The sequence below is a fragment of the Schistocerca serialis genome, chromosome 10 (genome assembly GCF_023864345.2).
Source record: "Schistocerca serialis cubense isolate TAMUIC-IGC-003099 chromosome 10, iqSchSeri2.2, whole genome shotgun sequence".
NCBI lineage: Eukaryota > Metazoa > Arthropoda > Insecta > Orthoptera > Acrididae > Schistocerca > Schistocerca serialis.
The window spans coordinates 129,937,023-129,963,856 of NC_064647.1; the positions used below are offsets into that span (position 1 = coordinate 129,937,023).

General features: G+C 42.9%; 1 protein-coding gene across 1 annotated transcript in view; it reads left to right on the plus strand.

Annotated features, from left to right (window-relative positions):
- Positions 1-26,834, plus strand: part of LOC126425293 (uncharacterized) — a 214,677-nt gene that overhangs the window by 48,966 nt on the left and 138,877 nt on the right. The window contains exon 3 of the mRNA XM_050088268.1: positions 10,512-10,632. Within this exon, the coding sequence (XP_049944225.1) occupies positions 10,512-10,632 (121 nt within the window). The remainder of the gene's footprint in view (positions 1-10,511; positions 10,633-26,834) is intronic.

Consider the following 26,834-nt stretch of genomic DNA (forward strand, 5'->3'; position numbering starts at 1 on the left):
TTGTTCCTGTTGCAGGCCGAGATATTGAAGTAGGAAGGCATGTGCAGATGCTGAACCAAAGCAGGCGAGGGCATGGTCAGATGCTGAGGGGGTTGACCTGTGAACAAAGCAGTTCTGGCCACGTGGCAGGTATCCGCATGGTACTGCACGGATTTCGGCGTGGCAAGTCATTGTCTGGCGGTAGTAGGTTGTCCGAAGAAGCATTTGCAGAAATCAGCATTGGTCCCGCCCTGCATGGAGATCCGTAAGAGGTAACTGCACAGTCGATGAGGGAGGGCACATGTGGCAGGAACAAAGGCATTTGATAGCCGGAGTCATGCACATTGCTAACCTCACTTATTGTTGCAGGCTCAAAAACGTCTGGCGAAATCGGCGGAATCATCGAGTGAGAGGCATTATGTTGCAGTCCTGGCGGGTGTACATTGCCCGCAACACAATGCATGTCGATCACAATATCCGGCATTAGGCACTGGGTCGAAGTCATTGTTCGAATGCGGTGTCGATGTAATACACACGAAAATAACCGATGTGGAGGTCGCGGACACAGTAAAATGGCGAAAATGGAAGACGTTACAACTCGGGGTCACCAGTGAGGAGGGTGTTCGGGTTGGTTGCACCATTAATCACACCCATTTAGCAGTAGTTCATTTATTAAAGTTAACACATACAAGGATCACAAAGAACTGACTGAACATGGCAGAACAGAGAAAGATAAGGCTTAGAGTCCAAAGATGAATGCATATCGATGTTGGTGTCGATTTCATCGGCACCACACTACCAAGTGCCTGTCGGCATCCCAGTGCTTCTGCTATTCAGCGAGTGGTCTCCTTTACTCCTAAATTATTTACATTCCACTGTCTTTGGTTTTGCTCAGATGAAAAAGAATAGTTACATTCCATACTATTTTTTAAAGTTCATATTATTTATTAATTCATGTATCTTCCAAAATTTACGTAACTAGAGGTTATCATGAATATTCTAAAACCTATGAGACAGTAGGTATTGAAATGTTAGAAAAATGTGGATACATATTTCATTCCTGGTTGGTGTTGTGGGACCCTGAGGAAAATTATTGCATCACCTTTTCAGTTCTTTGACACATAAATGTTTTTCAATTCATGGTTTGCTTGCCAGATCTCAGGCACAATTTAGTAAATTGGAGTACATCACACAGTCTGATTTACTGAAGCTTGACTAGTGTTTCCAGGTGTTCAAATGTTATCCACTGTTACTTGTAAGATCCTCATTATGACAACATTTATATCTACGTACATACTTTGCGAACAACTGTGAAGTTTATGGCAGAGCATACATAATATGGTACCACTGGTTGATGTTTCTCCCTGTGCCAATTTCATGCAGTGCTCATGAAGAATGACTGCTTTAGTGCTTCCATGTGTGATGTTATTAGTCTAATCTTGTCTTCATGATCACTATGGGGGCAATAGACAGGGGTTGAAAAATTCACTGGATTCTTCAAAATATAGTGTAGTTGGATAGATAAAAATCTTCTTCAGCAAACAAATCTACTCATGAAGCAGCAGCAGCAGCAGCAGGAGAACAAACGTTACAGAAATGTGAAGGTTTTTGGATAGAGGGGCTTTCTTCTGTGTCAGAACAGTTGAAGGGGAAGAAAGAGAAATGTAGGAAAAGGTGTTGCCCAGAATCCTGTGTCAGGGGAGAGTTAGCGGACAGTATGTGAAGGAAAGATTGATTGGTGAGGACAGCACCAGATGAGATTTGAAAACTTGAGAGGTTAGTGATGAAAGATAGGGCAATAAGCAGTACAAAGATTACCAGCAAAAAACTGTGCATTAGTTAACAAGAGCAGGAAGCTAGTGCATTGTGATCTCTAGACTTGAGAGGTTAGTGGTGAAAGATAGGGCAATAAGCAGTACAAAGATTACCAACAAAAAATTGTGCAGTAGTTAACAAGAGCAGAAAGCTAGTGCATTGTGATTCCTTGAATCTTCATTAAATACTGGCTCTTGAAATTTTGTTAGTAGGCTTTCAAGAGATAAATTGTGTCTGATCTCAAGAGTCTGCCAGTTCAGTTTTTTCTGTGATTCTCTCTCATGACTCAAACAAACCTGTGACCATTCACACTGCTATTCTTTCTATGCATTTGATACCACCAGTTAGTCCTGTTTGCTGTGGGTCCCAACACACTTGACCAGTATTCTGAGATGGTCCATTTGTAAGTAGTCTCCTTGAGAGAGCAACTGAATTTTCTGTATGTTCAGTCAGTGAACCAGTCTGCCCTATGCCTTAGTAATGACTGAGCCTTTGTGGTCATTCCATTTACACCCCTACAGATGATGTCACATGGGTGTTGTATTTATACGAGCAGACTGATGCTAACTGTAATAACTGTATGGTTATTATAGGATACTATTAAATGTGGACAGACTATAATGTGAAAATACCTTCTAGTACATGTAAGTCAGTGGCATTTTGTTGTAAGTATTCAGTCAGAACTAAGATAGTAGTTCATAGAAATAACAAACAATTGAACAGTTCAAATATTTTAACTACCTTGGATGTGAAATATCGTATAACTAAGAGGAATATCTGTAGATTAACTTGAATAGATTCAAATGTATTTATGGAACAATTAACAGAACTTCAAAGAAAAAAACACAGAAAGAAACACAACTGAAATTTGCCATCCCCATTATATCGAAGTGAACCCTTGAGTATTGATTAAAAGAAAATAAAAACAAATGCATGGAATAGAAATGAGATTTCTTAGAGCAGTGAAAGGAATGTAAAAGACTTAAGGAGTTGAAAATTTGGTGTGTGAAGGAAAAACTGGATGAAAACAAAACCAAATGGAATGAACATCTACAAAGAATTTTTCCAGAGAGACTACCATGTCAGATAAAGTGCTTTAAACCAAAACAGAGAAGAGATCTTGATTGACTGAGAAAAAGACGAAATCCTAACAGGCACAATTGGCCAAACGTGGAAAGTACAGAAGGAGAAGGGTACTACTTTTTTTCATTTTGCGAAGTATATTTAAAGCAATTTGCCTATATTTACACCGATTTTAATGCTTATCAAGATCTGACTGAATATTTATGCAGCTTTTCCTCAGACAGTACTTCACTACAGATAACTGAATCATCTGCAAAAATTACTATTAATATTGTCAGCCAGGTGATTAATACACACTATGAACAGAAAGGGTGCTAACATATTTCCCTGTGGCATGCCTGAAATAACTTCTGTATCTTTCAGTGACTCTCCATACAAGATAACATACTACATTCTCCCTGTCAAGAAATCCTCAACCAAGTGAGAAATATTGTTTTATACCCCATACAACCATACTTTTAATAACAAACATTGGCATGGTACTGAATGAAACTCCTTTTGTAACTCAATAAATACCGTATCCACTTGATTTGTTTGTTCCATGGCTTTCAGAATGAAATGTGACAAGTGCACATTTTGGATGCATGATCAGTGTGTCAGTGGCTGCAGAATTTTTTTGGAGTCACAAGGGGATTTTCCCAACTATGATGAGGAGCATTGGTTATAGATGTAAGTGGTTTTGCAAACTTTTGACCCTGTTTGAAGACTCCCAGTGGTAAAAATGCACTGCCATACTGGATTAACAGTCTACAATGACATCATACCGGATCAACAGTCTACTATGAGTTTCAAATGTAAATGTGTGTGAAAACCTAATAACATCACTCCTACATATTGCAAATGGTGCATCTGCTCAGTGCTGCCACTTAGTGAATGGTGGTGGTGGTGGTTAGTGTTTAACGTCCCGTCGACAACGAGGTCATTAGAGACGGAGCGCAAGCTCGGGTTAGGGAAGGATTGGGAAGGAAATCGGCCGTGCCCTTTCAAAGGAACCATCCCGGCATTTGCCTTAAACGATTTAGGGAAATCACGGAAAACCTAAATCAGGATGGCCGGAGACGGGATTGAACCGTCGTCCTCCCGAATGCGAGTCCAGTGTGCTAACCACTGCGCCACCTCGCTCGGTCTACTTAGTGAATCTCTAGCACAATATTGTGAACATAGTTATCAAGTATTGGCACAACTTTTCACTTTTTGTTGCACATTAAGGTTTTCACTCCAGTAGTACGTTTTAGGAGCTTAGTGACTCCTGTCATCTAATTTCTTGGGCCTATCAGAGGGTGGCTTTAGGGCTATCCTGAGGTTTCCAGAGAGCAATGTCTATATTACTGACTAACCCAGTTCATGGTTGGTTCATGATTCATGATTCCAGTTGCACGTAGCCTGTCTAACAGCTTCCAAGGGCAACAAAAATCTGATTTTCAATATTTCATATTATTACTGACCAGTATTGGAGCAAACATCTTGCAGCATCAGTAACCTCCCCATCATTCATGTACTGCTTCCCATGGAGTGAATCCTCCATTGGGCCAAAAAGATGGAATTCAGAAGGTATGAGATCTGGGCTGTAGGGTTGATAAGGAAGAACAATCCAATTAAGTTTCACAAGCTCCTTTCCAGTGCACAGACTTGCGTGAGGTTTTGTGTTGCCGTGGAGAAAGAGAAGTTTGTTTGGATTTTTGTGGTGATGAACTTGCTGAAGTCTCTTCGAATTTGCTGAGGATGACACAATACACTTATGAGTTGATCATTGCACCATGAGGGAGGACATCAAACAGAATAACCTCCTTCAGAGTCCCAGAAGATCGTTGCTATGACTTTACCAGTTGAGGGTATGGCTTTCAACTTCTTCCATGGATTGTTGTTTTGCTTCTGATGAACCCATATTTCTTTACCTGTAATGATGTTTGACAAAAAGTTGTCATAATTGGCCTCGTAATGTGCTAGCAGCTCCACACAGATGACCCTTCATTGCTCTTTACGGTCTCCTGTTTGGGCAGCGAGGAAGGCAACAGCTTAGAGTATCCTACCTGTGTTGAAAGAGACTTCCAGTTATGTAGTGAGGTGTTTGATTTTGATCCAGCAATCATCTCAAATGAGAGACTCCACATGTTCCAACATTGCAGGAGTTACAGCTTTGTGCAGCTGGCTGGCATGCAGGTCGTCTGATAGGACCACTTGACCTCATTGCAGACACCCCACCCAACAAGTTACCATGCTTTTGTTCATTGTCAGGTCTCTGTAGACATTTTACAAGCGCCTATGAATGTCTGTGGTAGTCTGGTTTTCCACCTGAGTAAACTTAATGACATCTCTCTGCTTGGAATACACCTCCATTACAGATACCATTTTTAAGGTTAAAGATAGTGGTGCCACCTATCAGAACTTCATGAAAGTATTGGGGCTGAAGTGGGAATATTCCGTGATGCCCCACAACAAACTCTGAGGGTTTTTTTTTTTTTTCCCAACAGAAATTGGCTGAGAAAAAAAGTTATTGGATTTCTTAATGAACAGTCTGTGTATAATGTTGTGTTAAACCTTTAACACATACAGGTAGTGCTGTTAGAAGCCATGTATATGTCTTGAGACAGCATAGCTCAATAGATGCAAATTACCCTGATTATAATCATCCAGTATTTGAGAATAAGAGCCCTTACTATCCTCCAACAAATTTCAAACAGTTTCAAACGTTTTTGAAACTTTTTGTCACTGACAGCTGCCGCAATACGATGTGTATCGAAATGAATCGTCCAATTAAAAAAAAATCGTAACTGTTATGTTATTTGAGATATGAGCACGAACAGCACACTGTCGGAAAGAGAAAACTGTTTTACGTGGTTCCTGCTAGGTAGCAGCAGGATGTGCCCACTTCAGTTCTAGTAAAAATGGTTTCGGGACAACAGAATGTGTTTTGTGTTCTATGTTTTGCACATTGAGGGTCAGTAATAACTGTTCAGCATGAATTTCAAACTAGGTATGGTGTGGAGCCTCCTACAGCACAGAACATTAAATGATGATGGCATGAACAACTCCAAGAAACAGATTGTTTGTGTAAAGACAAATCCCCGAGTGTCTGACACGGACATTGAACACGTCTACCGTAGTTTCACAAGGAGTCTGCAGAAATCTGTTAGCCCTGCAGCTCGACTGCTCGACCTGCCGCCCCCCCCCCCCCCCCCCCCCCATGTCCATCTGGTGTGTGTTGCTTTGACGTTTTCATGTGAAACCGTACAAAATTCAGCTTCTGCAACCTCTTCGTGAAGGTGACAGACAACAACGTGTGGAGTTTGTAATTTCGTTCTTGGCAAGATGGAGTATGACAGTTTTCTTCTGTACTTAGCGTTTAGTGACAAAGCAACATTCCATTTAAATTGAAAGGCGAACCATCATAATGTGAGAATATGGCGTATGAAACAACCACATCAAGCTGTACAACATGAGTTGTTTCACAATGAAAGGTGTACGAGCTATTTTGCTTTGTCGAGAACACTGTTACAGGAGTCTCGATATGCTTGAGAACTTCCTTCCTCCACAGTTTGAGACTGATTCAAATGACTTAATTTACCAACAGGATGTGACACCATTACATTGGCATCTGGAAGTGTGGGAATTTTTAATTCAAAGGATTACTGAACGATGGACCGGTTGGACAGGACCAAATGATTCAGCCTTACATTACTGGCCTCCAAGGTCACCAGACCTGACTGTATGTGATTATTTCTTGTGGGGGCTTATGAAAGACTCTGTTTATGTGCCTCTGTTAGCAACAATAATGAATGAACTGAGACATTGCGTAACAGCAGCTGTGGAAGCTGTAACTCAAGACATGCTCACTGCAGTGTGGGAACAATTTGAATACCACATTGACATGTGCTGTGCATCTCAAGGAGGGGGGGGGGGGGGGGAGGGACATATTGAACACCTATGACAAGGTATGAAAGAAACATTTTGAGTTTCCTGTTCATCAAAAACAAATTTCATTGTATATGATTATTAGTTTCTGAAATATAGACATGCCAAATCAGATGATTCGTTTTGAAATGCCCTGTACAATTAAACTTTTTTTATCACTTATTGAATTTCAGCTGATCATGCAGCAAAACTTCAGCATCAAGCATGGCATTTTAATTTATTTCTGTACTACTACTTCTATTTACAACATACTTCACAAACAGTATCCACATATTTCCCTGATTGTGTCAGCAAAATTATATCATTTCACAACACACGGGTTTAGCAAATATGACATTATAAACATTGAGATGCATGAAAAACAAGCTTTTGATTAAAATGGAATACAAATTACCCAGATCATATTCATCCAGTGATTCACAGTGATTCATAATGAGAGCACTTACTGGCTTCCAGCAACATTTAAACTTAATTTCAAACCTTTCCTAAACCTTTTCTTGCTTATATGCATAACGTCAAATATTTAAAATATTCACTCATTTGTAATGTAATCAAGCATTTGAAGCTATTTTACTCACAGGAGTCTGGTTCATTAAAGACTCAGGAGGTTACTGGACATCACCAACATTGGCTGTTGGCTCATATACCTCCTCTTTAAGCTCTCTGCCCAGAATAGGTGGGCAGTGCAATCTCTCAATTGCTTCCATTATCTCTCTCTGACTAATAGGTGAGTAACTTGATAAGTATCTGCATTTTTATCCTAATCATCTTTAGGGGCGGTACAAATAGTGTGATGGTGCTGATAACTTCACTATTGAGCACCAGTACACTCCAAAAACACCACCACCAACAACAACAATAAATAGTATGCTTGCCAGCTTCTAGAAGGCACCGTTTTCTTTGCTTCAGGTATCTTTCAGCACAGTCATATGTCATTTGATGCTTTTGCAAAATATTAATTGCTGCATGACTCTTCATTTGTGCAAATGAAGAACAGCAATCTACAATCAATTTTTTGTAGTCTGAAGTTGTACCATGAATTGAAATCCAAGCAAGATTGTCAGCACAGTACTGGGAAAAGTGTTACTATAATCCTGTATGCAATACTTGGGTATGTGCCACAGCACCAGGACACTGGTGTGCTATAGCCTGAATATTCTGCCAACAGTATCTGCATGGGCCAGCCATCAGAGGCCGTCTGTGGAGGGTCACATGACTTGTGCACATGACGGGGCATCTACCATGCTCTCTGCCAGAGCCCTCATTGTAAGCACAGTGTAACTGGCATTCATCCTCATATTGTGTACATATTTATTGTCAGCAACTGCTTGTATCAGTACCTGGATTATTTCTATGTTTTTCTTGTATTCTTGTATGTGGAAGAGGAATAAACTTTGGTTCATAGTGGGCATTCTGCTGTTTGTCCCTTACAGCATGATACAATTTGCAAAGGGTATGGTGTTCAGTGTGCTCACTCTATCTGGTTGTTCCTTCTGCTCATAGAATCTCGTTCAGGAGCAGCAGCAGAAGCAGCAGGAGGAGGCTCTTAGAATTGCTGTCACAAACTTGTCAGCCACATATTCTACACTGTCTTCCACACCTACCTACTGCACTTTCCCAATTACAACAATTCAGCTGAAGACTCTTCCTCACTTTTGGTGTCACTGATGCAAGCATGTGCAATGCTTTGTTTGTTTCTTGAGTTTCTTCTCAGATCTGCCAATTGTTGTGAGAGTTAGTTGAGGAATCAGTGTAACTTTTGTTCAATGAAATGTGTAGGTTGTTGTCCAATTATCATTGTAATTGCACGCATCATTGTAGAGCATGTAGAGTTCCATCATTGTCATAAAATTGCCCTCCAGGCATACCAGGCTCGGGCAGCTGACCTTCAGGACCTCAGTCGCAAATGTTAGTTCCTTTACAATGATTCCTGTGTTGATTGTATGGGCTGTGACACTGCCATTCGAGTGGATTTGGCACGGAGGTGTTTAATCGCACACTACAGTGCAAAATTCCATCTTTGGCTGAAGTGTTTAATATAGTTCATTCTTTTGAGGTACCTCTTGCCGCTGGTGATTGGGCTGAGGCGCATGTGACATTGCCGTGGTGGCTGCTGTTTCTGGTCAGCAGGCGTCAGTCAGTTCTTGAGGAGAGCATGACATGGCAGCCAGATAAATGTGGTCTCTGTGTCACACTGGATGGTGATGTGCCAAATGACCATCACAACAACAGCAGCACTTGACACTCCCATGTTGCCTGTACTGTTTAGTGCAACATGACAGGGCTGTGTGTCCTAAATGCTGGGTAACGTACAACAACTGTAGGAAAAAAAGGGCATATAGCATCTGTGTGTCATTACCAGCCTCTCTTACACATTGGACATGCATGTTAACTTCATGTGTCCAATGCTTGTGAACCATAACAAACTCTTTATCAAATTGCAAGTGCTGGACAAAGTGCTCTGACTACAAGTGCACATGAGTGCAGCTGTGACTTTACTGGACACACAAAATTATGTGGATTTGGTATTTTCAGCATTGTCTCTGGTTACTCAGTGTTTGTTTGGTCATAAAAAGCATTATTATGGCAAAGTGTTTACCAGCCAAAAAAGCATGAAGGTTGGAACAATTCAAATGCAGCTGAACAAGCATGGCGGAAAAGAAAAGGATGGGATGTAGAGTTACATCCATTATGAAGCCAATGTTACATAAGTTTGTAATCTGATTTTGATTTTCCACTGTGTGACTATTGATGAAGTTCCAAATCAAATGAATATAAGTCATGGTTCTGCATAGGAAATAATACATAACTAGATGAGGACCATCATACTAATGACGGTAAAATATTTTTGAAATAAATCGTCACTGGCGATGGAATTTATCTCTTCAAACCAGAGAGCAAAGGAAAGTGCTTGGAATGGAAACAGCCCAGATAGCCAGCCAAAAAGCAATTCATGGAGCAATCCTCTGCAGGAAAAGTGAGATTATAGTTTTCTTTAGGTGTACAGGACAAATTCTGGAACATTACATATAAAAGGTAAACAGTAACCATTCAACAGTATAGTAGCAGTTTTGTAGCTAGTTGAAGCCAGAACGGAAGTTTTGTTTCCAAATGGTATTCTTTAATTTTGCGTGATAGTACATGTCCACATATTACTGCTTACACTGTTATAACTTTCTAGAATACACATTTAGAAGTCTTGGAGTGCGCTGCACATAATCCTAGTTTTGTCCTACAGGATTTTTGGATGTTTGACCACTTAAAGATGGATTAAGAGATCGCTGAGGTGGAGGAAATACTGGCTACGTGACTTCTGCTCAACCAGAGAGCTTTTTTCTGAAAATATTGGAAAGCTTGTGCAATGATGATCCACATGCATTGAAGAGCATGGAATTTCTGTCATTGTAAATTTTGTACTGTTGTTATCATAAACTGAAAAAAATGTCAGCTGATACTTTCTGATCTACTGTTACAAGGTGTTGATGCTCTCAGCCTGCACTATTCTCATGTGTCCAACAGGGGGCATTAACAGTGGAGTTATGGGACTTTGTCACATAATGTATGTGTTAATAAGCCTGCATTATGGTGATCTCAAAATAAACATAAGCTATTAGTTAGTAAGTGACTCTCAAATTTCCTGTTCAGTACTTCTTGCCCAAGCCTAATTACTTAATTGTTAACATCCATCATTAATTTGTGTAATTGTTTCCTTCTGCCCACAGAGAAACATTTGTATCTCAAATGGAGAAATCTACAAACACTGACGGATTTTGTGATGCCTTGACAGCGGATTGTGGAGGACCAGAAGAAAGTGACAGTGAAATAGAAACTGAAGAGCACAAGGTATGCGCAATGATTGATGTAGTCTCACAAGTGGAAATAAAGAAAAAGGATGAAGTTCAGGTGTGAATAAATTTCCATTCTTCCATTTCTCTGTGGCTAACATTACTCACTGTCATTGATTAATGCATCCACATTTCTCTGTGACAGGACAACACACAAGACTTTCATGTTAAAAATGAGAATAAAGTAGCTTTGCAAGGGAATTGTATGCCACCAGGAAAGTGTTTGTATCATGTGAGTAACAATTTGTATCATGCTACTTTTATGTCACTGACTATACCAGCAAAAAAGTCATGACGGTATTCCAACACCATATCAAAAAGTGGTGAAGAATTTGAATCTAACTTTGGATCAGCGTTTCAACTAGGCAGAAAATACTTTTGCTACATGCAACAGGGAGGGCAGCGTGGAGGGTAAAAATCGTAGAGGGAGACCAAGAGATGAATACACTAAGCAGATTCAGAAGGATGTAGGTTGCAGTAGGTACTGGGAGATGAAAAAGCTTGCGCAGGATAGAGTAGCATGGAGAGCTGCATCAAACCAGTCTCGGGACTGAAGACCACAACAACAACAACATGCAGAAAGACTTCCTCTCCCTTAACGCCCTCAGAATGTTTTGTAACCTACTTCCACAAAATGCAGTGCATAAACCAGTGCAATTACTCATTCTCCTACAAACTTCCCCTTCACTTCAGGCATGGCAGTAGTAGTGAGAAAACTATATTCTTGGAACCAGCCATGAATATGTGTGTCCATTACATCTGCAATGACAACTTGATAATACCAGTTAGGTTGGCTGTGGCCAGACAAGTTAAGTTACCTGACTACCATACGCTATGTGTACTTCATCAGCTCCTTTAGGCATAAAATACAATGCCTCATAAAAGAAATTAAGCAGCTGTCAACTCATCATTTTTTTGAACACAAGGTCTCATTAATCTTGTATCCTACATGTGGCTATTCATAAAACAAAATCATTCACAAACTATTCCTCTGTTGGTACTGTCAACCTCAAAATGTGCTACCCTGCACTCCAAGTGCAACTCAATGCTGTGTCGCTTTTAAGAAGAAGCTGAAGAACTTACTTCTGTTACCTTCACAAATTTTCCCAACCAAGTAACATGAATGGTCAGTTTTCCTATTGTCATACAGTAAATACTCCAGTCTCATCCCATCATACTTAGGTCTCTCATCATTTTTCAGTTATGCCACTTCTCTCTCCCCCCCCTTCTCTCCCGTTATTAATTGTTTCATCATATTTATCACATTTCTCTTTCTCTACCTTTTCCATGATTAACTCTTGTCCATTGCTGCTAGTGTTCATAGTTTAAATATACTTTCTTGTCGTTTGTCTTTATTGTTATACTTGTCATAAACGAATGTAAATGTTTTTTTCTTATTTTGTATAATAATTTCAAAATATTGTGATCTATTGTATTAACTGACAGAAACACATTTTTAGCCTTTTTTCGCTAACTTTATTCTTACTTTATGACTTAAGTTTCAGGTTGTAAAGCTATTTTACAGTATACAACTGATCCCAAAGATGAGAAACAGGCAAATATAAAAAAATCAGCATCTTAATTTATTGACTCTTAAACTATAAACACAATTGCATATGAATTTACAAAATTCATTAGGACATCATTTGCAATAACTATGACTAAACAGGGAGCAAAAGGCAATTTACAACTTGGTGAGACAGCAGGTGGAAGAGTTGAGGAGCATGAAAGAGAAGTAGTGGTTGAGAAGGGAGTGAGACAGGGTTGTAGCCTATCCTTGATGTTATTCAATCTGTACATTGAACAAGCAGTAAAGGAAACCAGGGAAAATTTTGGAGTAGGAATTAAAGGTCAGGGAGAAGAAATAAAAACTTTGAGGTTTGTCGATGACATTGTAATTCTATCAGAAATAAAAAAAATAAGTTGGAAGAGCAGTTGCACTGAATGGGAGAGTGCCATGAAAGGAGAATGTAAGATGAACATTGTTATGTCCGCACTATAACACAACAAATATTCCATGATAACCAAATTTATTTGACCTTCTGTTGCTCAAAACAAAACTTAAGTTTGACTATACAACACTTCGCTGGCTGTAGCGCCAAGGAGAAATCTGAGTCACTAGTAAAGAAGACAAGTCCAAACCACTGCCGGGTAGTAACACAGTCATCGGTGAAGATTGAACTGGTTAAACATGCTCAGGGAGCTTGCTTAAATCTGCAGGTCCAACCAATCAGAGTGTTGGTAGATGGCGCCCTTATATGTTTGCTAACTCTGGTGGCACGGGCAGTGCCGCCAGGGTAATCCGTATCGATAGTTGTGTGTACGCTGCCGCTAACCCAACGATGGCGTGTTCACTTGCGCCAGTTGTTGACATCGTGTGCGGTGCCAGCGGTACTCACTGTGTGCTATGCGTGTTGTAGCACACCGCGCTGAGTTGACGGCTGCTGTGCGGCAGCCGATACGACACTCCTCCCCCCTTGAGAAGCTGTAAAACAGCGAGAATGTATGAATGACACATCCATTGGTTCCTCATCAGAGCTATGTGGGCGGGTTGTGGAATACGGTCGGAAATGACCTTTTTTGTGTCGAGGGACTCGTGGTTGTCGGGGAGGAAGGAAGGAACAAGGTGTGTAATGGCATTTCCTCGTCAGAGGATGGAAGAGACTTATGTGGAGGATCTTCCTGCTGTACGCGGCAGGTCCGGCGAGGGGCAGTGTAGGAGCCGGATCGACTGCAGGGGGATGTGGTGGCTGGCTGGCCTCGGCTTCCCTTTCGCCGTGAGGCTGTGTTGGATGCGGTCGAGGCCACCCGAGCACTGCCAAAACGAGCCCATCAATGGCGGTGGGTGTTTGCCGCGGAGACGTGCGGAGCGGCGGAGTGGCGGATAGGGTGGGGGCTACGCAATGGATGTCTGCGACAGCCATTGACTCTCCGAGGTTGTCTGAAGGCTGCCCACTGGAACAAAGAGATCAGATATAGGTGGAGGTGGGCTAGGTTGCTGGGACACAGCCGTGTGGATTTCCCACTGATTGACATCCGCGGTCTGTGAGCGCATGGACCGGAGGCGGAGTTGATTAGAGTGCCACAATACCTCCCGGTCCTGGAGTTGAACCTTGAAGACTTTCCTTCCACGTTGTTGTAAGATGTGGCTCGGCACCCAGTTAGGTTGGTTGCCGAACCCCCGGGCCCAGACAGGTGTGCCGGGACGGAAGCGTGGCATCTGCGGTGGTGGCACAGGCTTTGGGGCAGGCAGCAGGAGATTCAGCAGTGTCCGAGGCTGCTGGCCATGGGGCAACTCCGCTGGGCTCTTGTCACCCGTGGGTGTGGATCTATAAGAACAAAGAAACAGCGTTTGTGCAGTAGCGGTAGAGTGGTCTGTCACGTACTTCTTCATCTGTTGCTTAAAGGTTCGCACCATCCGTTCCACCTCACTGTTAGATTGAGGGTGAAACGGTGGTGTCGGGACATGGCGGATGCCATGATGGAGGCAAAAGTCAGAGAACTCATGGCTGCGGAATTGTGGGCCATTGTCTGTCACTAGTATTTCCGGCAGGCCTTCAATGGTGAAAATCTCTTCTCCATTGCCGCAAGAGTGACAGAGGTGGACATGGAGCTGCATCGGACCACGAATGGAAACTGGATTAAGCATAGACGAGTACCCAAAACATTTCGTTGGAAAAAGGTCCCACAAAATCGGCATGCACGCGTTCCCAAGGCCAGGAGCAGGGTGACCAAGAGGTGAACGTCTGCCGGGGTGCCGCCTGCTGGTCCTGGCAGGCGGGGCAAGTGCGTACCAAATCTTCGAGGGCAGTGGTTAGTCCCGGCCAGTAGACAAAACGATGAGCAAGGAGTTTGGTTGTTGTTATGCCCCAGTGGCCAACATGAAGTAATTTAAACACCTACAGGCGGAGGGATTGAGGAGCCACAACCCGCAGATGACGATCATCTGATGCCAGCAAAATCACTCCATCAGTTAGGAGCAGCTGATGTTTCACAGAGAAAAATTGGCGGAAAGCAGGCGAAGAGTGTGGAGGTTGCCGCTCTGGGCAACCTCTGATCATCAAGCCACGGACTAGTTGAAGATCCTCATCGGTGCATGTGGCTGTTGCAACCATGGAACTGGTGATAGGAAAAGCATCCATTGCAGCCTGTGCCTCCTCATCGATCTGAAAGCAAAGTAATTATTCAAAGTCGAAATCCTGATTTGGGCCACAAGGAAGTCGTGACAGGGCATCGCTATTGGCATGTTCTGAGGTTTTGTGGTAGTGGATTGAATAATTGTAGCGAGCTAGAAACAGTGCCCACCATTGCAGGTGATGCGCAGTTCTGTCCGGAACTTTAGACGCCGGATTCAAAAGGGCTATTAAGGGTTTGGGGTCAGTAATTAGGTGGAACTTGATTCCATACAAGAAAACGTGAAACTTCTTGAGGGCGAAAATAATCGCCAATGCCTCTTTTTCAATTTGTGAATATCCGCGTTGAGTCTGTGAGAGTTTTCGAAGCACAGGCGACAGGACGCTTGGAACCATCAGGATATCTGTGAGCCAAGACAGCACCAATGCTGAAGTCCGATGCACCTGTTGCTAACACTACCTGTCTGCCCGGCTCAAACCATGCCAGACAAGGAGCTGTGAGAAGGTGACTTTTTAGAGACTGGAAGGCCTGCTCACAAGCGGGTGACCAGATAAATGGGACGTTCTTTTTGCATAGATGAGAGAGCGGTGCAGTTTTGGTTGCTGCATCCGGTATAAACTTCCTGTAGTACACAATTTTTCCTAAAAATGAGTGGAGTTGAGTGAGTGTTGACGGTCTTGGAAGCTGAAGGATAGCCTTGATGTGTTTGTCCAAAGGTTGGACGCCACTCTGGGAGATACGGTGTCAGAGGTATTCAATTTCCCACTGGAAAAAACAGCATTTCTCTTTACGGCAGTGAAGACCAGCATCGTATAATACTAGAAACAGGTGGCGGAGGTTGCGTAGGTGGTCTGCTGGTGTGCGTCCCGTCACAATGATATCGTCCAGACAGTTGACACAGCCATCAATGCCAGCGACCAGTTGTTCGAGGAACCGCTGGTAAATAGCTGGGGCACTGGTGATACCATACATGAGGCGTTTAAGTCGATACAGCCTATGAGGCGTGTTAATGACCATAAAATCTTGTGATGCTGAATCCAAAGGCAATTGTAGATATGCTTCTGCCAAGTCAATTTTGGAAAAATATTTACCACCTTGGAGTTTGGTTAGCAATTCTTCTGGGCGAGGCAGGGGATATGTGTCAATCTCTGTCTGAGCATTTATGGTCACTTTGAAATCACCACACAATCTGATTTTCCCAGAAGGCTTCTTGATGACGACTAAGGGCTTCGCCCAGAACTGTATGAAATTGGTTCTAAAACCCCCATGGAAGTGAGACGGTCGAGTTCTTTCTGCACTTCAGTGCGTAGTGCCACAGGCACTGGGCGAGCGCGAAAAAATCGGGGCCGTGCATTAGTTTTCAAGGTGATGTCAGCTTCAAAGTTCTTCGCTGTTCCCAATTCTGGCTTGAATAATACCTGAAATTCTGTGCATAGGTCGTCCAATTCTGCGTAAGGTACGTCATCGGATATCAAGTTAACTGAGTCTTTGATGGAGAATCCAAAAGCTCTGAACGCATCCAGTCCAAACAGGTTGGCAGTGGAATCGCTATGTACAATGAGAAAAGGTAGGGTGCATGTCACACCATGATAAGTAGTTTGTAGATCGACTTGCAGGGTGTATACGACCCGGACATCCGGGAAAAACCCGGGAATTTTTTCGTCCAGGAGAAAACCGGGAAAAACCCGGGAATTTTTTTGAATATAAGGAATTTTTCATTGTTTTAGTTACCAGTTAAATTTATGTGATTTTGACTGGTAAGAACCAATACTCCAATGAAGGATATTTCTGTACCCCGCTTCTGCAGAATGATACTGCAGCAACAAAACATGAACAAGAGAGAGAGAAAAAAAAAAAAATAAATAAAACTTAAGTCGCAAAGGAAATGCGCCATATACAGCAACAAAACACAGTGCTCATATAAGCGTCTGCCAACCAAACTGTGTCAAAGGCTTTAGGAAGAATATGCAGTGCTTTCTAACAAGAAATTGCCTCAGATGAGTGTGACCTGACAGCTGTTTTCATTAGATTCAGTTGCGGGCGGGTTGTTGCGCATCCGCAGTTGAGTCGCGTATGAGTAGTACCTTCTCCCGCTTCTGGCTACAGATGTTTGCCTGGCCGCCACTATCTAAATTTCCCCAGTTTGGAAATAATGTAGATCCGGGGCTGATGCACAGAGCAGACTGAGTTGTAGTGGGGAGGTGGGTAGTCTCCTCGTGACCTGTGGTTACGTTTAGTGAGTTTGCTGATTCCTCTTCGTTTATTGCTCTCACAGTAAATGAAAACAAAATGGATTTCTGTGGCCGGGAGCTACCAACTTAATTAAAATATGTTCGTATAATTACAGAAGGCTAAAATATGTTGTTAGTTTTAGGTTTTATTTCCACCTTTCTGACAGTCAAGCATCAATTGCCTTGCAGAACAATGAAGTTATTTTTGTCGGTTTGCTAAAGAGATTTGGCTTTTATTAATATTTTGCACAGAGGCAGTCAATTTATTTGAAACGAAGTGTTTAATTTCACACTGTTGGCTAGTTTCAACTGTTCCCTGCATTTCAAGTGCACTTTTTCCATCTTCTAGCTCGTATGGCATTGTGCCATAATAAAGAACCAAACATGAGATAATACAGTACTGGTACTTGAGAAAATTTACATCCGAATCTGGACATAACGATTGTGCAGCCGAATTATGGTTTTTAGTATGGTTCACCAAATTCTGATGCTCTTGAAGTATCCTTTGATGTCTTGTTTCTATTATGACATAATGCAAGATCTTTTAACGTTTTACATGTACGAAGTTGCGGGCTTTCTGCATCGTCGTAGCTGCGCAGGCGCAGTGACGCCTGTTATCTGGCGCTCTCTGGCAACTGCTGAAATGAACCAATTTCTGACAGGTCACGGGAAAATATTGCGAATGGTGGCTTGAAAAGTGTTACTTTCAAAGTAAATTTCCTTTTACGCAAGATGAACCATGTGCGAGCATGTATGATGAATTTCTTAAATCACAGAGCATTTGACTCTCATTTAAAAATCAACTCTTTGAGGACAACCATCTGGAAGAATTTCGAGCCCAGAACAGACATTTATGTCGTTATTAAAAATTTTACTGGCGCATTTGTGTGATGTATCTTAAAGTGTAACACACGCAAAAAGATCAGCATTATATGTGGAAGCTTAGCTTCTCTTGCAGCGTATTAATCTTTGAGACCAATATTATTTGTGAAAGCTTTGTTTTTCTTGTAGCAACACTATGTTTATTAATGTAAACCATTAACTTTTCTTTTTTGTGCGTTTGCGCTACTAAGAGTGATCTCACTATTGGTTGACTACATCACGTGCCCTATGGTGTCATCATCTGGCGAGAACCCGTGACATGAGCCATGACTGGCTTACAAAAGCACATCGCAATCTCGATTTCATTGCTTCAGAAAGTAACATGCACTGTTTGGTGGAATTCGAATTTATACCTGCGCAAGACGAAAAAATGCAGCGTGCATGTTGCTGCACATCAAAGATCTTTCCAAAATGTGTTTTTTCCCCCCTCGGTTTCGTTTTCTAAAGTGCTGCCAATTTCTACGTCTGTGTAGAAAACCATAAACATTCTAAGGATTCATAAGTTATACAGAGCTGAGGAAAAGTATACTGTCACTTAAAACGTAAAAAGTGTATTTTCACCCAGGAGAAAGTGTATTCTCAACAGGGAAATCCGGGAAAAATCCGGGAATTTTTTTTCCTTGTCCATGTATACACCCTGACTTGACCTCGAAGTGGAATGTTCATCTTATTATAAGCTACCAGCCGCCTGGTGGGTTCCTGGAGAGGTGGGGCGCCGAGGCGAGCATACGTTTTTGAATTCAATAGACTAATGGCAGCCCCCGTATCCACTTGTAATTTTATCGGATGATTACTAATGCTGACGTCTATGTTCAGTTTGTTCGCTGGGTCTAGGAATTCAATGGAAGCTACCACATTTACATCCATCGGTTGTTCCGCCATGTATCGGTTTTGCCACTTATTTGCTGCCCGACAGACGGTAGCAAGATGGCCATTTAGTGAACAGTTTGTACAGTAGGTCCAACTGTCAGGCAGTCCTCTCTCTCGTGTCATTTGAAACAGTCACGGCAGGAAGGCAGTTTCTGGTGTGGCCGCTTTTTTGTACCGTGCGACGTGATCGTGGAGAAGGTCGGCCTTTCTTAACAGCATCATCATCTATTGCGGCTTCCGTGCAGAAATGGCGTTGCAGTTCCTCGGTCTCGCGGCTGCAAACCGGAGTATGTACTGCGGCGATATCGGCCCAAGTTTCTAACCGTTTTCCTGCGGCACTGGACACTTCAAACGTTTGGGCTAATTCTAGGACCTTATCGAGTGTCGGGTTTCCCAGTTGTAAAGCATTGTTTCGGAGTTCCTTATCAGGGGCACCATGTATAATCATGTCTTGAATCATTTCCTTGGCATAGGACTCCTTGTTCTGGGGAGTAACGAAACAACATTTCTGACTGAGGCCCTGTAGTTCCGCTGCCCACTCCCTATAAGACTGATTGGGCTGTTTCTTGCATTGGTAAAACTGATCTCAGGATGTAATGACGTGAGAATAACATTGATAAAACTGCGTTAGCAAGTCACACATGTGCTTGAAGGAGAGTTCTGAAGGAGTCGTGAGCGGAGCTAACTTGCACAAGAGCCAGTATACTGTAGGTTTGGACCAAGACAGGAAAAGAGATTTCATTAACTTGGCGTCGCATACCTGAAATGCTCGGAAATGTTCCCGTAGTCTGGTTTCGTAGGAGTCCCATTCTTCCAGTGACTCGTCGAAAAATGGAAAAGCAGGGACCTGCTGCTTCTGCTGGTTGAGGGTGATACTGGTAGGTATTGGTTCCAACTTGCTCATCAGCTGTTGTTGATTTACGGCTTGTTGATTTATCAGTTGCACAATAAGCGCTTCCAACGTCGTTGGTTCAACCTCCGTCGTCACCATTTCTGTTGTGTTATGTCCGCACTATAACACAACAAATATTCTGTGATAACCAAATTTATTTGACCTTCTGTCACTTAAAACAAAACTTAAGTTCGACTACACAACACTTCGCTGGCTGTAGCACCAAGGAGAAATCGGAGTCACTAGTAGAGAATACAAGTCCAAACCACTGCCAACCAGTTGATACCGACGCGTCGCAAGTTTCCAGCCAAGGAGGCCACAGTACGGTTCGGTCGTAGTGAATCCAGCAGCCGGATAATAACACAGTCATCGGTGAAGATTGAACTGGTTAAACGGGCTCAGGGAGCTCGCTTAAATCTGCAGGTCTGACCAATCAGAGTGTTGGTAGATGGCGCCCTTATACAGTTGCTCACTCTGGTGGCAAGGGCAGTGCCGCCAGGGTAATCCGTATCGATAGTGATGTATGTGTACGCTGCCGCTAACCCCGCAGACGATGCATTCACTTGCGCCAGTTGTTGACATCGTGTGCGGCGCCTGCGGTACTCGCTGTGTGCCGCGTGTGTTGTAGCACGCCGTGCTGAATTGACGGCTGCTGTGTGGCGGCCAATATGACAAACATCAACAGAAACAAAACAATGAAAACAGAATGTAGTCAAATTAAATCACATGATGCTGAGGGAATTTGACTAGGAAATGAGACATTAAAAATAGTAGGTGAGTTCTGCTATTTGGGCAGCAAAATAACTGATGTTGACCAAAGTAGAGAAGATATAAAATGTAAGACTGGCAATGGCAAGAATAGCATTTCTGAAGAAGAGAAGTTGTTTTAAAATCAAAATTATTTGTCTGGAGTGTAGCCATGTGTGGAAGTGAAACATGTACAATAAACAGTTTAGACAAGAAGAGAATAGATGCTTTTGAAAGTGGTGCTACAGAAGAATGCTGGAGATTTGATTGGTAGATCATGTAACTAATGAGGAGGTACTGAATAGAATTCAGGAGACAAGGAATTTGTGGTGCAACTTGACAAAAAGAAGGCAATGGATGATTATAACATTTTGATCTGAAGGGATCACCAATTTCATATTGGCTGAAAGTTTTAGGGGTGGGGGTGTGCTGGGGGGAGGGGTGGACCGGGGGTCGGGTGGGGGGGTACCGTAAAATCATTGAGAGCTGCATCAAACTAGTCTTAGGACTGTAGATCACAACAAGAACAACAGCAGGACTAAACAGACGTCTTGGTGGGGATATGCTTTATCTACGTGGAATGTTTCCCCATATATATATATATATATATATATATATATATATATATATATATATATATATATATATATATATATATATATATATTTTTTTTTTTTTTTTTTTTTTTTTTTTTTTTTTTTTCCCCATGCGGGAAAAATATATCTAAAAACAAAGATGATGTGACTTACCATACGAAAGCGCTGGCACGTCGATAGGTACACATACATACACACAAAATTCAAGCTTTCGCAAACAATGGTTGCTTCGTCAGGAAAGAGGGAAAGATGAAAAGATGTGGGTTTTAAGGGAGAGGGTAAGGAGTCATTCCAATCCCGGGAGCGGAAAGACTTACCTTAGGGGGAAAACAGGACAGGTATACACTCGCACACACACAAATATCCATCCGCACATACACAGACACAAGCAGACATTTGTAAAGGCAAAGAGTTTGGGCAGAGATGTCAGTTGAGGCGGAAGTACAGAGGCAAAGATGTTGTTGAAAGACAGGTGAGGTATGAGCAGCGACAACTTGAAATTAGCAGAGGTTGAGGCCTGGCGGATAATGAGAAGAGAGGATATACTGAAGGGCAAGTTCCCATCTCCGCAGTTCTGACAGGTTGGTGTTAGTGGGAAGTATCCAGATAACCCGGACTGTGTAACACTGTGCCAAGATGTGCTGGCCGTGCACCAAGGCATGTTTAGCCACAGGGTGATCTTCATTACCAACAAACACTGTCTGCCTGTGTCCATTCATGCAAATGGACAGTTTGTTGCTGGTCATTCCCACATAGAAAGCTTCACAGTGTAGGCAGGTCAGTTGGTAAATCACGTGGGTGCTTTCACACGTGGCTCTGCCTTTGATCGTGTACACCTTCGGGGTTACAGGACTGGAGTAGGTGGTGGTGGGAGGGTGCATTGGACAGGTTTTACACCGGGGGCAGTTACAAGGGGTAGGAGCCAGAGGGTAAGGAAGGTGGTTTGGGGATTTCATAGGAATGAACTAAGAGGTTACGAAGGTTAGGTGGACGGCGGAAAGACACTCTTGGTGGAGTGGGGAGGATTTCATGAAGGATGGATCTCATTTCAGGGCAGGACTTGAGGAAGTCGTGTCCCTGCTGGAGAGCCACATTCAGAGTCTGATCCAGTCCCGGAAAGTATCCTGTCACAAGTGGGGCACTTTTGTGGTTCTTCTGTGGGAGGGTCTGGGTTTGAGGGGATGAGGAAGTGGCTCTGGTTATTTGCTTCTGTACCAGGTCGGGAGGGTAGTTGCGGGATGTGAAAGCTGTTTTCAGGTTGTTGGTGTAATGGTTCAGAGGTTCTGGACTGGAGCAGATTCGTTTGCCATGAAGACCTGCCTGTAGGGAAGGGACCGTTTGATGTGGAATGGGTGGCAGCTGTCATAATGGAGGTACTGTTGCTTGTTGGTGGGTTTGATGTGGACGGACGTGTGAAGCTGGCCATTGGACAGATGGAGATCAACGTCAAGGAAAGTGGCGTGGGATTTGGAGTAGGACCAGGTGAATCTGATGGAACCAAAGGAGTTGAGGTTGAAGAGGAAATTCTGGAGTTCTTCTTCACTGTGAGTCCAGATCATGAAGATGTCATCAATAAATCTGTACCAAACTTTGGGTTGCAGACCTGGGTAACCAAGAAGGCTTTCTCTAAGTGACCCATGAATAGGTTGGCGTACGAGGGGGCCATCCTGGTATCCATGGCTGTTCCCTTTAATTGTTGGTATGTCTGGCCTTCAAAGGTGAAGAAGTTGTGGGTCAGGATGAAGCTGGCTAAGGTAATGAGGAAAGAGGTTTTAGGTAGGGTGGCAGGTGATCGGCGTGAAAGGAAGTGCTCCATCGCAGCGAGGCCCTGGACGTGCGGAATATTTGTGTATGAGGAAGTGGCATCAATGGTTACAAGGATGGTTTCCGGGGGTAATAGATTGGGTAAGGAGTCCAGGCGTTCGAGAAAGTGGTTGGTGTCTGTCATGAAGGATGGGAGACTGCATGTAATGGGTTGAAGGTGTTGATCTACGTAGGCAGAGATACGTTCTGTGGGGGCTTGGTAACCAGCTACAATGGGGTGGCCGGGATGATTGGGTTTGTGAATTTTAGGAAGAGGGTAGAAGGTAGGGGTGCGGGGTGTCGGTGGGGTCAGGAGGTTGATGGAGTCAGGTGAGAGGTTTTGTAGGGGGCCTAAGGTTCTGAGGATTCCTTGAAGCTCCGCCTGGGCATCAGGAATGGGATTACCTTGGCAAACTTGGTATGTGGTGTTGTCTGAAAGCTGACGCAGTCCCTCAGCCATATACTCCCGACGATCGAGTACCACGGTCATTGAACCCTTGTCCACCTGAAGAATGACGATGGATCGGTCAGCCTTCAGATCACAGATAGCTTGGGCTTCAGCAGTGGTGATGTTGGGAGTAGGATTAAGGGTTTTTAAGAAGGATTGAGAAACAAGGCTGGAAGTCAGAAATTCCTGGAAGGTTTGGAGAGGGTGATTTTGAGGAAGAGGAGGTGGGTCCAGCTGTGACGGAGGATGGAACTGTTCCAGGCAGGGTTCAATTTGTATAGTGTCTTGGGGAGTTGGATCATTAGGAGTAGGATTAGGATCATTTTTCTTCGTGGCAAAGTGATATTTCCAGCAGAGAGTACGAGTGTAGGACAGTAAATCTTTGACGAGGGCTGTTTAGTTGAATCTGGGAGTGGGGCTGAAGGTGAGGCCTTTGGATAGGACAGAGGTTTCGGATTGGGAGAGAGGTTTGGAGGAAAGGATAGCTACTGAATTAGGGTGTTGTGGTTCCAGATTGTGTTGATTGGAATTTTGGGGATTTGGAGGGAGTGGAGCTGGAAGTGGGAGATTGAGTAAATGGGAGAGACTGGGTTTGTGTGCAATGAGAGGAGGTTGAGGTTTGCTGGAAAGGTTGTGAAGGGTGAGTGAGTTGCCTTTCCGGAGGTGGGAAACCAGGAGATTGGGTAGTTTTTTGAGGCGGAGGGTGGCATGCTGTTCTAATTTGCAGTTGGCTTGTAGGAGGATGCTTTGAACAGCCAGTGTGGATGCGACAGAGGAAAGATTGTGGACTTTTATTATTTGCCTCTTCGTGGCAAACGAATCTGATCCAGTCCGGAATCCCTGAACCATTACACCAACAACCTGAAAACAGCTTTCACATCCCGCAACTACCCTCCCGACCTGGTACAGAAGCAAATAACCAGAGCCACTTCCTCATCCCCTCAAACCAAGACCCTCCCACAGAAGAACCACAAAAGTGCCCCACTTGTGACAGGATACTTTCCGGGACTGGATCAGACTCTGAATGTGGCTCTCCAGCAGGGACACGACTTCCTCAAGTCCTGCCCTGAAATGAGATCCATCCTTCATGAAATCCTCCCCACTCCACCAAGAGTGTCTTTCCGCCGTCCACCTAACCTTCGTAACCTCTTAGTTCATTCCTATGAAATCCCCAAACCACCTTCCTTACCCTCTGGCTCCTACCCTTGTAACTGCCCCCGGTGTAAAACCTGTCCAATGCACCCTCCCACCACCACCTACTCCAGTCCTGTAACCCCGAAGGTGTACACGATCAAAGGCAGAGCCACGTTCGAAAGCACCCACGTGATTTACCAACTGACCTGCCTACACTGTGAAGCTTTCTATGTGGGAATGACCAGCAACAAACTGTCCATTCGCATGAATGGACACAGGCAGACAGTGTTTGTTGGTAATGAGGATCACCCTGTGGCTAAACATGCCTTGGTGCACGGCCAGCACATATTGGCACAGTGTTACACTGTCCGGGTTATCTGGGTACTTCCCACTAACACCAACCTGTCAGAACTGTGGAGATGGGAACTTGCCCTTCAGTATATCCTCTCTTCTCATTATCCACCAGGCCTCAACCTCCGCTAATTTCAAGTTGCCGCTGCTCATACCTCACCTGTCTTTCAACAACATCTTTGCCTCTGTACTTCCGCCTCGACTGACATCTCTGCCCAAACACTTTGCCTTTACAAATGTTTGCTTGTGTCTGTGTATGTGCGGATGGATATTTGTGTGTGTGCGAGTGTATACCTGTCCTTTTTTCCCCCTAAGGTAAGTCTTTCCGCTCCCGGGATTGGAATGACTCCTTACCCTCTCCCTTAAAACCCAAATCCTTTCGTCTTTCCCTCTCCTTCCCTCTTTCCTGACGAGGCAACCGTTGGTTGCGAAAGCTAGAATTTTGTGTGTATGTTAGTGTGTCTATCGACGTGCCAGCGCTTTCGTTTGGTAAGTCACATCTTCTTTGTTTTTAGATATATTTTTCCCCACGTAGAATGTTTCCCTCTATTTTTTTTATATTTAGGGAAACATTCCACGTGGGAAAAATATATCTAAATATATATCTAAAAACAAAGATGATGTGACTCTGCCTTAAAACCCACATCCTTTTGTCTTTCTCTCTCCTTCCCTCTTTCCTGATGAGGCAACAGTTTTTTGCGAAAGCTTGAATTTTGTGTGTGTGTTTGTGTTTGTTTGTGTGTCTATCGACCTGCCAGCGCTTTTGTTCGGTAAGTCACCTCATCTTTGTTTTTATATATAATTTTTCCCACGTGGAATGTTTCCTTCCATTAATGTCTGCCTTGTGTCTGTATGTGTGGATGGATATGTGCGTGTGTGCGAGTGTATACCTGTCCTTTTTTCCCCCTAAGGTAAGTCTTTCCGCTCCCGGGATTGGAATGACTCCTTACCCTCTCCCTTAAAACCCACTTCCTTTCGTCTTCCCCTCTCCTTCCCTCTTTCCTGATGAGGCAACAGTTTGTTGCGAAAGCTTGAATTTTGTGTGTGTTTGTGTTTGTTTGTGTGTCTATCGACCTGCCAGCGCTTTTGTTCGGTAAGTCACCTCATCTTTGTTTTTTTATATATATATATATATATATATATATATAAAATAATACCTCTGAGTTTTTGCACCCTTTCCATCTATGTGTAGGACTTCTATATCTGTTACGTATTTGTTGTTTTTGTTCAACCAAAACTCCACAAAGGTCAAATGTTGCTGCTTTAATCTTCCAGCATCTGTGGTGTTCCCTGAGCCTTGTACAGATTGATATCCCCATCTAACCAACGTAGCAAGCAATAAATTAAGAACTTGACATGTTTATCTTTCCTTGGTCCTCATCTTTGGTATCTGTTATCTACTAGAAAATGTGTTTATAACTCAAAACACAGATCATACAGTAATAATAAATTTCGTAAAACAAGTCTAGAAAAGTGTCTTCTTTAGTTATAATGATAGAAAATGTTTTACCAAGAACCTACTATTGGATTAGTTAAAATATTGTGTTCTGCACTTGATATAACTTATGACACATTAATCCTGATGAATTTCATGTAAAATATGAGGTGTCTAGTATCAAAACTGGCCAAGTTGCTGAAGCCACATTTTTCATTAAGGATGAAAAACCTCTAGAGGTAAAACAATGATGGTCACACATGGTTTCCTTTCATAGTTGCATCCTTAATGGTTTAATATTTAAGTTCTATTGTTTCACGAAATGTAATCATAATGAGCCCATTTGTTTTTGTTAACTTAAACTGGCCATTGTTGTTGCAGTTTTGCATAATTTTATATATATATATATATATATATATATATCTCAGGAAAGAGGGAAGGAGAGGGGAAGACGAAAGGAAGTGGGTTTTAAGGGATGATGAGGCAACAGTTTGTTGCGAAAGCTTGAATTTTGTGTGTATGTTTGTTTGTGTGTCTATCGACCTGCCAGCGCTTTTGTTCGGTAAGTCGCCTCATCTTTGTTTTTATATATAATTTTTCCCACGTGGAATGTTTCCTTCTATATATATACACTCCTGGAAATTGAAATAAGAACACCGTGAATTCATTGTCCCAGG